At 32.9% G+C, this 12,297-nt stretch overlaps 2 protein-coding genes across 3 annotated transcripts in view; one reads left to right on the plus strand and one right to left on the minus strand.

Annotated features, from left to right (window-relative positions):
* Positions 1-96: 96 nt before the first annotated feature.
* Positions 97-2,508, plus strand: LOC149899087 (uncharacterized). The gene is made up of 3 exons (XM_090114705.1): positions 97-564; positions 721-945; positions 1,267-2,508. The coding sequence occupies exons 1-3, from the start codon at positions 272-274 to the stop codon at positions 1,424-1,426; spliced, it is 678 nt and encodes a 225-aa protein (XP_089970831.1). The 5' UTR covers positions 97-271; the 3' UTR covers positions 1,427-2,508.
* A 217-nt stretch (positions 2,509-2,725) lies between these two features.
* LOC149899088 (uncharacterized) overlaps positions 2,726-12,297 on the minus strand; it is a 57,019-nt gene continuing 47,447 nt past the window's right edge. For both annotated transcript variants that reach the window (XM_090114736.1, XM_090114737.1), the window contains 2 exons: positions 10,013-10,114; positions 2,726-3,856 (listed from right to left, as the gene is read on the minus strand). In XM_090114736.1, coding sequence (XP_089970862.1) covers positions 3,708-3,856; positions 10,013-10,114 — 251 coding nt within the window. In that variant the 3' untranslated portion in view covers positions 2,726-3,707. The remainder of the gene's footprint in view (positions 3,857-10,012; positions 10,115-12,297) is intronic.

The raw sequence follows: 12,297 nt of genomic DNA on the forward strand, positions 1-12,297 counted from the left end.
ATTATTTAATACGCTAAAAATAATAAATTTTCCCAATCATATTTCCAGAAATTTCTCATACTTTCTCAATCCCTCTCCCTGACCTGTCGATTGTTGTCAGTTCTAGTTCTGTGTTCTGTGGTTGAATGTCAATCATTTTCTTGTGATTTTCTTGTTGTCAAGCATCGAAGTGTTTATTGTTTTGGAGATTATCAGAAAATATTTGAGGATACAGGAGCATATCTACGATTTTAAATCTGCGTACAAACTACAATCGTCAACTCTATCACAAATGGATGTGTATGGGTATCCCATGTATCAGTATAATCAGTCTGACGAATTGGCAAAGCAGATGTATGCACATCAGGCATTGGCTTCCAATATGCAATATCCCAGTACTTCTAATCGAGCTATAAACGAGTGTGCTGCAATGCCACCTCCTACAGGAGCGCGGTGGAACATCCAGGGGCTAACATGGAGCTTGCAATCTCCTCCGAATCTCGTTCAATTCACAGCTCAAACACAAGTAGACAGCAAACCAATTATACATTGCAAGAGGAAGAGCACAGATTTGGAACCGTCTATGTAAGTATACTGCGAAAACCAATTCTCTTGTAATAAATTCAAATGGAAGAAGAATATACATACAAATTATGTGTATCAAATGATTAATCAAATTGTATTTAAGAAAATAATACCATGTGGATGCAATAGGACTCAAATTAATTGACCTTGTTACAGTCCCGCAAAACAGTTGATCACAGAGGAGAAAATGGCTGCGCATTTCAACAGCCTCCACATATCAAAAGACTATACACAGCACTCTCTAGCTTCTGAAGATGTAATGGAATTATCGGTGGATCCAGCATTGATCAGTGAACGATTGAAAGGTCATACAATAGTGCTTTCAGAGGATGTTAAAAAGTTAACGGAAGAACCATTACTCCCTGCTTCACTTATAGAAAGGTGAGTATAGATGTCATGCTGTATGAGATGTGATTAAAAATATTAATTTCTTTAATTTTTTCTTCATGGGCAAACAGTATTCTGCCCATAGTGACATGATCTTTTGAAACAAAGTAGCCCATGTTTGATAACATGACTCTCTGACCACACACATCCATGTACACAAATTTTTGTTGAAAAGTATGAACTATTACTGTAATAAAGATTGAGATAGCCTCTGTCTATCCCTGCCTTGTGAAGGGCCCATGAGCTCTTATTCAAACATGCATTATTTATTCAATAAAGCTTCTTAATTAAAGTTGTTTTTTCTTTACTTTACAGAATTCAGAAACCACAAATGTCACTAGTAGTCTGGAAACCTCGTGAGGAAATTATCAAAGTCAAACCAGAGGATGAGAAATCAAGTGAAGAAGATGGAACAAAGAAACGGAATGGTGTTCTTGTTCCACCGGAAAACTCTGGGATGGACATAGAAATGTAATTTTATGTCTATAATATATAAGAAATAATGTCTTCAATATTATGTGTAAATTGGTAAGCACTGATTATTATCTATCTTCTTAGTTTCTAATTTTGAGATTAGGTTCAAAATATGTGTATTGTGTACTCAATATTTTGTAACATTTGAGTATGACTTCATAATAACAAATTTTTTCTGAAACACTTTTCTATGATTTTGTCTCCTTTTTAGGTTAGATTAAATTTTATAATATCAAATGGCATGTACCTTCTTATTTTTGGCTTTAATTCATTGTAACTTGACAAAGTTCATTCATTCATCATAGTTTCATTGTAACTCACAAAGATTCTTAACTCTTTGTATTAAGCAAATATATATTTGTGGTGCTATTGCTTCATTGTGAATAATCTAATCATTACATTTCTTAAACTATCTCAAATATTAGAATTGTTTTAAAATTGCCACAAATCTAAAAAAAACTACAAGTACATGTCATTATAATTTATAAGTTATATCTATACATTTTAAAAGCAAATTGCGAAAGGATTTTATAGAATAAGCAGTTGCTATCACTAAAAGCAAATAGTTTTCAACCTTATCAATGTTAAATATTAATAGATGTCTAAGCAGTTTAAGCATTAAGTCTTCATCAAGAAAATAAGGGAAATAAAATATGTAAAATTATTAAAAACTAACCAAAGTATACACTGTACATGGTGTATCTCTAAAAATATTGAACTTAACTAAAAATATTGAATAAAACTAAATGTAATATTTTATAGAATATCTTACAGTCTAATTGTAAACTAGACTAGATAATAAATAAATAAAATAAATACATTTTAAATTTTCATTATTTTCTTGTCTCAGATTTTAAATTACTAGTTATTGTAGCTGTCAATAGAGAATAGAGATGTAACAATTCAAATAATGTTGCTTTTTGTGTTTGCATATTTTTCTGGAAACTTTAAATTTTACAAAATTGTACCTTTTTGTATAAGTGTAAATATTTTTTTTTAATTTTTATAATTTGTGTGTAAGGATAGTCAAATGAATATGTCATTTTGAATATTATGTGGACTGAGAATAAAGTAATGTAAATGATATAAGGTTTTCTTATTTTTCAATAGATTCTATTTATTTCATAATTGCTGTTTGTTAGTCTTGCTAAACCTTGGGAAAGGCTAGGCCTATTTAGATGATTTTGATATGTTTATTGTATCCAGGGAAGTTTTAAACACAGAAAAACTATAATAGGATAAAAAAGGATATACAAAGTTCACCAAGTTGGCTAGTATGAAATAAAAATCATGTATATAATTATATTTTTAAAGATTCATTTATTTCTTAACATATTGGAAATAACAATATAATATCAAAACATTTAGCATCAAAGTAGTTCTTATCAATAAATCAATACTGATATCATTGGTCCGCAGATAGTTTTCAACAGCACCTATATTTTGACAGTCTTCAAATGTCTAAATTCTAATATTATATTTTTAATTGTAACAATTAATTAATTAAATACTTGTCTAATGCTTATAATTACGTATAGGTTCTAAGGAACGCAAATTATATCTAATCTAGATTTAAATATCTAAATATTGATTATAGATTGCATACAATATGTAAGTATGTACTAATAACAAAGTAAATGAGATGTCGTATACAAAGGCACAAAAAATTTTAAGTAACAGTTTTTCCATCTTTGATAAAAAAGTAGTACATATATGAATAATAAATAGGCTCTACCTAACAAATTTTTCTATACAAAATTTCTAGAAATATCTACTTCATTCATTTTAGCTAATTCTGTCTACGCTCGGCTCGAGTTTCATATTTACTATTTAGGAATATAATATACTGTTACAGTATAACATAAATAATATTTGAATTATATAACAATTAAGTGGAATATCGATATTTACAGATAATTTTTGTATACATATGTATAATAGGTACATATTAATTATAAAACTTATATATATAAAATATCTTAAATTATTTAGTCTAAAACACTGTCTAAGATTCGTTATCGAGATTATTCATTAAAGTGTATTAATAAGATCATTTATCTTAAATACTTTATTGCACATCGATTTAAATGTCGTTGTTCTATATTTTCGATGTTCGTATCGTTACAATTTTTCGAATAAATTAATAATAAAATTACAGAACGAAATCATCGTTATTTAACCATCGAACATTATTCGTCACAAACGCTTCGTATTTACCCTATATTTCGAGTCATATCCCAATTCCAAGTGGTAAAAGTTTTATCTAATTTTGCACAGCCGTTTCATGGGTACATGTTGACTTTAACAGTTGCAGTGTCCAAGTCCCGTTTCATGTTTTCAAGTTGTTTTATATCTTGTACTGAAGTCTCGCATTTTTGCACCACAAGGGAGTGGTAGAAATGGATTGCGAACGCGACGAAAACTATTAGCACTGAAATGTAAGAAAAAAAAAGTAAGTATAGGCACAGACTAATAATAATATACTACGTATACAAGTATAGGTAACTAACTATATTAATTATACCCATACAAACAAACAAAAAAAAAAAAAAAAAAAATACTTTATTGTGCACCAGGACATAAAAATTACAAAATCAAATGTATAAAAGAAAGAGACACAGTTGAGCACAACAGGCGGTCTTATCGCTAAGACAGCGATCTCTTCCAGACAACCTGGTGGTCACGGAGAAACAGTGGAAGTAAAAGTTAATGGGCAAGAGGTGCGTTTATAGTTTAGAGCACATAAATAAAATACACATATATCCATATTATATACATACAAATACATACACATACAAACATATACATATATACATACACATACAAACATAAACATACATACATACACATAAATATACATATACATACATACACATAAATATACATATACGTACATACACATACATATACATACATACAGAAAGAAATGAGCTATTTACTAGTCGAAAAGCAGACACATACGGAGACAGCATCAATACAAAGATATTTAACACTAAACAGGTAGATCTAAATTCGTTACTTGGACAGGTAAAATCGCTTCAGCAGTGTTTTGAATGTGAGTAGAGATTGAGCTTCTCTTATGTCTAATGGTAGATCGTTCCATAGTCTGATGGCACGCACAGTAAAGGAAGAATTATATATATGATTTACATGACCTGGTACGACCAGACGAGACTTGTTTGATGATCGAATCGGGTGGATATTAGACACAAGGAACTCAAATCTCTCTTTTAAATATTGCGGTGTTTTCGGATCAAACAGAACACAGTACAGGAGGTGAAGGATATGAGTATTTCGGCGAAGACGAATGGGAAGCCATTTGAGCTTAGTACGAAATTCGGAGACATGATCGTATTTGCGCAAGCCAAACACAAATCTTATGCAAAAATTTTGAAGGCGCTCAAGGCAGTCAAGGTGGTATTCATAGAGGTCAGGATAGCACGCGTCGGCATAATCTATTATAGGTAAAAGGAGTGTTTGAACGAGCGCAATTTTAGTTGGTATCGGCAGAAAGTTGCGTAGCCGGCGAATGGAACTAGCGGCAGCGAAAACCTTTTTACGCACTTCCTTTATTTGATAACTCCAAGTTAGGCATGAATCTATCCAAATTCCTAAGCACTTAATTTCGTTGCTATATGGTATTGCAACGCCATCAACTACTACTTTCGGCAGTGAAGTCCAATCTATCCTGGATACGAAATATTTCGTACCACAAACAATAATTTGTGTCTTATTAGGATTCACGTTTAAGCCATGATTAAAACTCCATCTAACAATAGTGGAAATGTCATTGTTCATTGTTGTCACAGCATTCGGCAAATCATTGATCTCTGCGTGGCAATAAATTTGAAAGTCGTCTGCATACATATGATAGAGAGAAGTGATGTTTAGGGATATAGAATTTATAAATATACTATAGTCCTTTTCACCTAGGATGATTCCTGTGACACTTCATCTTGTTCCGAATTACGTATTTTATGTTTAAAAAGTCAAACAATTTTAGTGCATAATATTTTTATTTTATGGCGGCATTATTACCAAAAATATAAAAATGAAACATCGTAAGCTTACAAATAAAAAACAGTATTGTTTAGTTTAATATAATGAAAAATAAAATAAAATAACACAAAAATATAATACCTACGCAATTCGTGTACATGAAATGGATCGTTGAAAAATCATAGAGTTGGAAAATCATATAATCGGCACCCATCTTGTGATCGTTTGTCAATCGAGTCAATCGTCTGTACGAGTGCGTCAGCCTTGTATACAAGTTGCATTTTTATATTGATACTTTACGTGATATTCTGTTATTGTTACTAATTGTTATTGTTGACTTTTTGTTGCTGTTGTTTGCTAAGTTTCCTTAGTTAATTGTTGGCAAAATGCCGAAAAAACTAATTTTGGTACTTTATTCAAATCGATTTCATTTACATATAGAATATTATCGATTATCGGAAACAATTGATACGATTTCAGTAACCAACATCTCTATACGTGTCAAAAATCGATGTGTCACAGAAATCATCTTAGGTGGAAAGGACTATAAAAAGAAGAGGGGAAAGCACACCACCTTGTGGAACACCAGCAGTAACATTAGCCCAAGAAGAAAGAGAATTATCGACTTGGATGCGTTGCTGACGTCCCTGTAGATAACTACGAAACCAATCAATATCTGTTGGAGATATGTTAAGAGAACGTAACATGCTAAGAAGGATGTCATGGTCAACTGTATTAAACGCATTACTAAAATCCAGAGATGTTAGCAACGTTAGTTGTTTCTGATCCATGTGTAAGCGAATGTCGTCAGTGACTTTAACAAGAGCAGTAACCGTGCTATGACCGGGACGGAAGCCGGATTGGAAAGGATTCAAAAGATCATATTTATTAAGGAAGGCACTTAACTGCTGTTGCACTAAGCGCTCCAGGACTTTAGAAAGGAAAGGAAGGATGGAAATAGGTCGATAGTCGGAAAATGAGGCAGGTTTTGAAAGTTTTGGAAGAGGAATAATGTGTGCATTTTTCCATGCACTGGGAAATGTATGTGAACTAACGGAGAAATTTAGGATATGAGTTATTACAGGAAGAATGATATCAAGGATTGGGATGATCATATTACGGCTAATGCAGTCACTGCCAACTGCCTTAGAAGTTATAGATAGTACGTTCTTCTTAACATCACAATCAGAAAATTGATTAAAAATGAACGGAGGATGTGTAGGATTAGGATTTGTGGAAATTTTATGTAAGGTTCGCTTTTTAACATCAGCATCGAAGTTTTGCACATGAGATGAGAAATGCGTATTCAGGCCATCCAAATTTACGCTTGACGATATGGAATTATGAGAGGATTTACCAATACCAAGGGATTTAAGGAATTTCCAAACTTTGGCAGAGTCGCCGTTCTCGACTGATTTGTGAATGTGGCGTCTTTGTGCATCTCTACATAATGTATTACAGCGATTTCGAATTCTTTTGAACTTTTCTCGAAGCGCGTCACTATTGTCAGATCGCAGTTTGGATTTGGCATTAGCTTTGGCAGTTAACATCGATTTAATTTCTGGAGTTAACCATGGAGCAGGCCGGTGCTTTATTTTAATTGGTTTTAATGGAGCGTGCCTATCATAGAGGTCTATAATAAGTGCGTTAAAGAGGTTAACCTTCTCGTCGATGTCTTGAGCCTCAAAAATTACAGACCAATTGATCTCGGACGCATCATCAAGGAGACGATCTGCATTAATACCACTAAAATTGCGCTGCAGGATTGTCTTTCGTTTAGGTTTGGGAGGTCGGAGTTTATAGGAAACAAAAATAAGATCATGATAGGAAAACCCCTCCGCAGGACACTGTCCAAACTTTGAGATTTTATCAGGAGAGGAAACTAGGATTAGGTCTAAAAGGGAAGGAGCACAATTTGGGAAGAAATGCGTAGGATTAAGAGGAAGTATGTGTAAATTAAAGGAATTGACAATGGAAGATAGTTTATGCGCGCGAGCATCGGATTTTAGGAGACAGGTGTTAAAGTCACCCATTAAAATGGTGTGATCATAAAGGGGAGTAAATTGGTCAAGGATAATATCGAGTTTATCGAAGTAGTCAACGGAAAGGTGAGGAGAGTAAAAGACGCCAAGGAGAATTTTAGTGTGGGAGAGGGTTATTTCAAGAAGGAGATGTTCGGCTGCATCGGTTGGTGGAGGTTGAGGAGAGGAGTTCACAACAGAGTAAGGAATGTGCGTACGAAGATAGATAGCAACACCGCCACCTGTTCTTCCCTCGCGGTCATTGCGTATAAGATGGAATCCGGGTAAGGAGTAGGAGATGGATGGGATGCAGGGCTTAAGCCAGGATTCGGAAATGAGAATGGCGTGGATATGTTGGGAATCAAAAGATGTTAATAAATCAGGATAGTGTGCCGGAATACTCTGTGCATTAATATGCACTACATTGAAATTATTAGGGAAAGGAGTAAAATGGGAGGAAAGAGTATCAGATAAAGGAGAAAAGGATGTACTGTGAAAACTGTTGTCGCTGTCCTGTTCATCGAATGGAAGGGAATGATAAGTGCCGTCACTGTCAGTATCAACGTTCGACATGATAATATATGCAATGTAATATGTAAGTTAAATAAATAAATAAGAAAAATAAATAAATAAATACTACTATAATATAATAATAAAATATTTAAGATAGAATAACAAACAAACTACTACAAAAAAAAATAGTAATAATAATAAGCAGTAATAAAGTATGTATAAATAAATCTGAATATATAAATATAATTATAGTTATAATTCAATAAGCTACAATAATTATTACGCTAACCTTGTACCACTAGCTTATCTCAGAGAAGGCAACACTAAGACTAATCCAGATAAAATCAATAATTAAACACATAATCAGAAATAACACAATATTCTGTTCAAGGCAAAGTGACACAATAGCAAAGTAACATAGGAAAGTACAAAGTAAATCATATAATATTATCTACCTTAAAATAAAATAAACACTAACTAAAAGCCTAGTAGCTAGAACTCATTATGACGTAATTGTCATTGATTTGACACAATTTGTCACCAGTGACATTAGATGGCTGTTGACACTTGACGTTTCAATATTATAAAGTAAACAAAAAGGTGAACAAAAATAAAAATCTATCTAAATTATAAATAAATCAGTGGGTACTTCTTATAAATGGTTTTCTGAGTACATACTATCACTATAATATATGTGTATCTAGTTTTATCTACTATTTATAGGAAGCATACAAAAGACAACTCATAATAACTAAAATTAATAGAAACGTGAAATATAATATTAACAGAAACTATACAACAATGTAAACAACTAAGCTTAAAACCGAGTGAAATGACAATACTAATAATACTATATATATATGAGAGGACTCAGTATTGAGACAGTGTAATTACTTGGCTTTGGGTCTTCGGGCTCTTTGTGCAGCAGAAAGAGGCTTTTTTGACTCCGTCTGGCGTTGCGGATCCGTCACGGCAGCAGGAACTTCAGCTGAGCCACCCACTACAGGCAACTCATCTAGATCAGCCAGGGATTGCAGGCGACGACGCGAACCATCAGGAGCCACCAGCATGATGTTCCCATTCACCGTCCAGCATTTTGAGACACCGAACTTGTTTCGAGCAGCCATAAACAAAGAATGTCTACTTTTTGTCAGAAATTCAGATAAGGTGTAGTCGGTGCCCTTGAAAGCGGTTTTACTATACCAGATCTTGTCTCTTAGAGGTATAGTCTGCAATTCTATTAATATAGGCCGGGGTTTATCCTTTCTAACTGAACCAAGTCTATGACAAAGTGATACTGCGTTGGAATTGATCTCCGGCAACTCTAAGTTTTCACTAATAACTTTAACAGCTGTGGATGTTGGATCTTCCTTGGCTTGTTCAGGTATGCCATGCAACAGTAACATCTTTCGCCGGCTACGCATCTCTTGTTTTTCAAAAAGATTTGACAGAGTTTCGACTTGCAATGTTAAACATTTTAAGGAAGTAACTACAAAAGTGCGAAAAACATCAAATTCTGCAGCAAGTTTTGCTGAAGGGCTAGAAGATGCCGTTGCAGGTGATTTCATTCCATCAAGTTGCTGTTGAAATTCCTCCAAACGTGTGTTAAAAGCAACTGTCATGTTGACCATTGACTGTTTTACTGTGTCCATTGTGTTTTGTGCCTTAATATATTGAAAAATAGAATAATTTTAAAAGGAAATACTGCTAGCGACACCAGGTATGAAATTTAGAACATTACTATACAAAATTGAATGAATTTGCAAATAAAATAAATAATTTTAAAATAGAGCTGTTATAAACACGTGTTTTTATTTTGACACCTACCCTCGAAAATGCCTACCATACCTATATTTATACCATACCTATATTTCACATAAATAACTATTTATGTGAAATCTAAAAGAAATTAATTATTATAAATTTCAAAAAAATAGGATTGCAAATGCTATTGCTATTCTAATTAAAACATCTTTACAATTTACGCATTTTATATTCGTAGTGTAGGTACGACGGATTCACATGCTCTATTGCGTAGAAATAAAATATTTTACCTGGAATGACGATAACTGTAGCTGCCGTGGCCGCCGCAAAAGAATAGTCCCAAAATTTAACCCAGCATAGTATAGCTATCTCCACCAGGAAGAGGAATAAACCTGAAACAATTTTTTTAAAACTGAATAAATCTATGATTAGCTGCGATTCGCGGTTTTAGGTTTATGCTTTCATCAAGATTGAAAATCATTTATGTTGCAACGCTCCATTGAATATATTCGAAATATTTATTTTTAAATTGCACAAAGAGAGTTATGTTTCAATTGTTTGTACGCGCAAATGTAAACGGCTCAAAAAAATGGGCTCTATTATGCGCTACTTTTTTATAAAGTCGAGTTTTTTTAGGCTGTGATTTTCAGTTGTAACTTTTTAAATCATATATGTACCTAGTAGTGAACAAAGATACTGAAATGGTATTTTTTTTTAAATAACTACGCGAAAATATTTTATGAGTACTTATTGTTCTATAATATTACCCAGTAGACAATACCAACTCAATTCAATGATAACAACTGTTTGAATAGGAAAACATGTCATTATTACCGGCTTTGATCTTCTTTGTGCAAGCACTGCATTTAAATGGCGACTTGGTTAGATGAACCGTAAGAGCTATTACGCACTGTCGACTGGACTTACTCCAGGACGACTGACGACGTGCGCAAGCCCCTATTTAAACTATAGTAAGTCACAGTCGCCGGCGACTGGTCGACAGTGCGTAATAGCTCTTAATGGCTATGTAGATTCAGTAGAATAAACACGTTATAAAAATATAAATCACCTGATAATATCATATGACTGATGTTACTGTACGCATGGGTAGAATTTCATCACAACTCAGCATATCATGTATTGTAATAAAATATTTATGACATATTTTTGTTTAAAATGGGGATAATTGATCTCGACGGCATTCTAGGTTCCTTTTTTATTTGATGGATTTCCATATAAAATATTTAGCATAGAATCCACGCCCAAATTAATGAAACAAACCATAACATATAAATACATATAAATAAACAATAAAAAAATATGCGTTTTTCTATGCCTATAGGTAATATCACATCTTTATTAGCCTTGTGATACAAGGCACAATAATTATGTACTTGTAATTTGTTTCGTCGTGGTTTCATCAAAATTGAAGTATTGGCCATTTAGCGCATGATTTGTTTTATTACCTACCTATGTTTTAGGTCTAGACTTGACATGCATTAATTCTAAAACTTATCTATTCATTACAAAAATTAAGCAACTGAATCAGAGTTAACAAACAAACATTAGCAGCATTCTAATTTTGGTCGTTAATTACTGCAGGTTATGTAGTCATAGTGTTGACTGTTGAGTGACGAAATAAATTTTCACTCTTCACACTTACCTGCAGCTGCTTTCACAATATCAAAAGAGATTTTATTTATCTTCAAAAACCTTTTAACTTATTACGTAGGTAATTCATTTGAATAAGTTTATTACGTAGGTGGGTCATTGTCAAATTTTGCGCAGGTAAACTTGTCCCTCAAAACTTTTTTACTTCTATACCATTAAAAAGTTAACTGTCACTCAAAACTTTCAGCAAATACAAACTTAATCGCATTACTAATAATATATTAATAAAAGAAAGGCCTATTTTTAATTTTTAATTTTATTTTTTAAAGTAACATTGTGGTTTTTTCTGGTAACAGAAGGGTTTTCCATACAAATTTGACCTGTCCCAAGTAGCACTTCGTTACAGAAAATATAAAATAACTACAATTTCCAATATACCAACCCACATCAATTAAAATATTACTATAAACAGAATATTGTAAATATTTCTAAGAGTAGATTTTAAAACCGATCAGTGCTAAAATTTATTTTATAAAAAAAATTTTAACTTTGTCCCACGTAGTGTTTAGAATCGTGTGCTCTACTATGTTACTAAATAAATAATTACTCAAAATAGAGGTGGCGCTGTTTTCGACTTTCTATTAGCTTGAGCAAGGTTTCTGCAGCCATTGTGGTCGTTCGTTAGGTCGGGGGGAGGGGTACATTGAATTTCAGTCGACCGCATGGCGTTGAGCGTGCCGCGTGTTTTTATTCCGCATCAACATTGTTACCTCCCTATTAACGTAACTAAAACCGTTTTTTTCTATTATTTTACGTTCAATTTGTTGTTTAAGGGGTAATTATGCTCAATTTGAAATAAAAAAATAACTAAATGCATTATTCTATGATTTATGTCTTTTAGAATGTAAAATTTACAACTCTGTTATCATCATTCTGTTACTTAGCTCATGGTAACAGAGTTGAG

The sequence above is a fragment of the Colias eurytheme genome, chromosome 21, assembly GCF_061535395.1.
Source record: "Colias eurytheme isolate Ceu_HAF_F1 chromosome 21, ilColEury1 Martin Lab GWU primary, whole genome shotgun sequence".
Taxonomy (NCBI): Eukaryota; Metazoa; Arthropoda; class Insecta; order Lepidoptera; family Pieridae; genus Colias; species Colias eurytheme.

Coding starts and splice junctions, on each gene's coding strand:
- LOC149899087 (XM_090114705.1), top strand. CDS start 272: ATGGATGTGTATGGGTATCCCATGTATCAGTATAATCAGTCTGACGAA. Junction 565..720: donor ACAGATTTGGAACCGTCTAT/GTAAGTATACTG, acceptor ACCTTGTTACAG/TCCCGCAAAACAGTTGATCA. Junction 946..1,266: donor CCTGCTTCACTTATAGAAAG/GTGAGTATAGAT, acceptor TTTACTTTACAG/AATTCAGAAACCACAAATGT.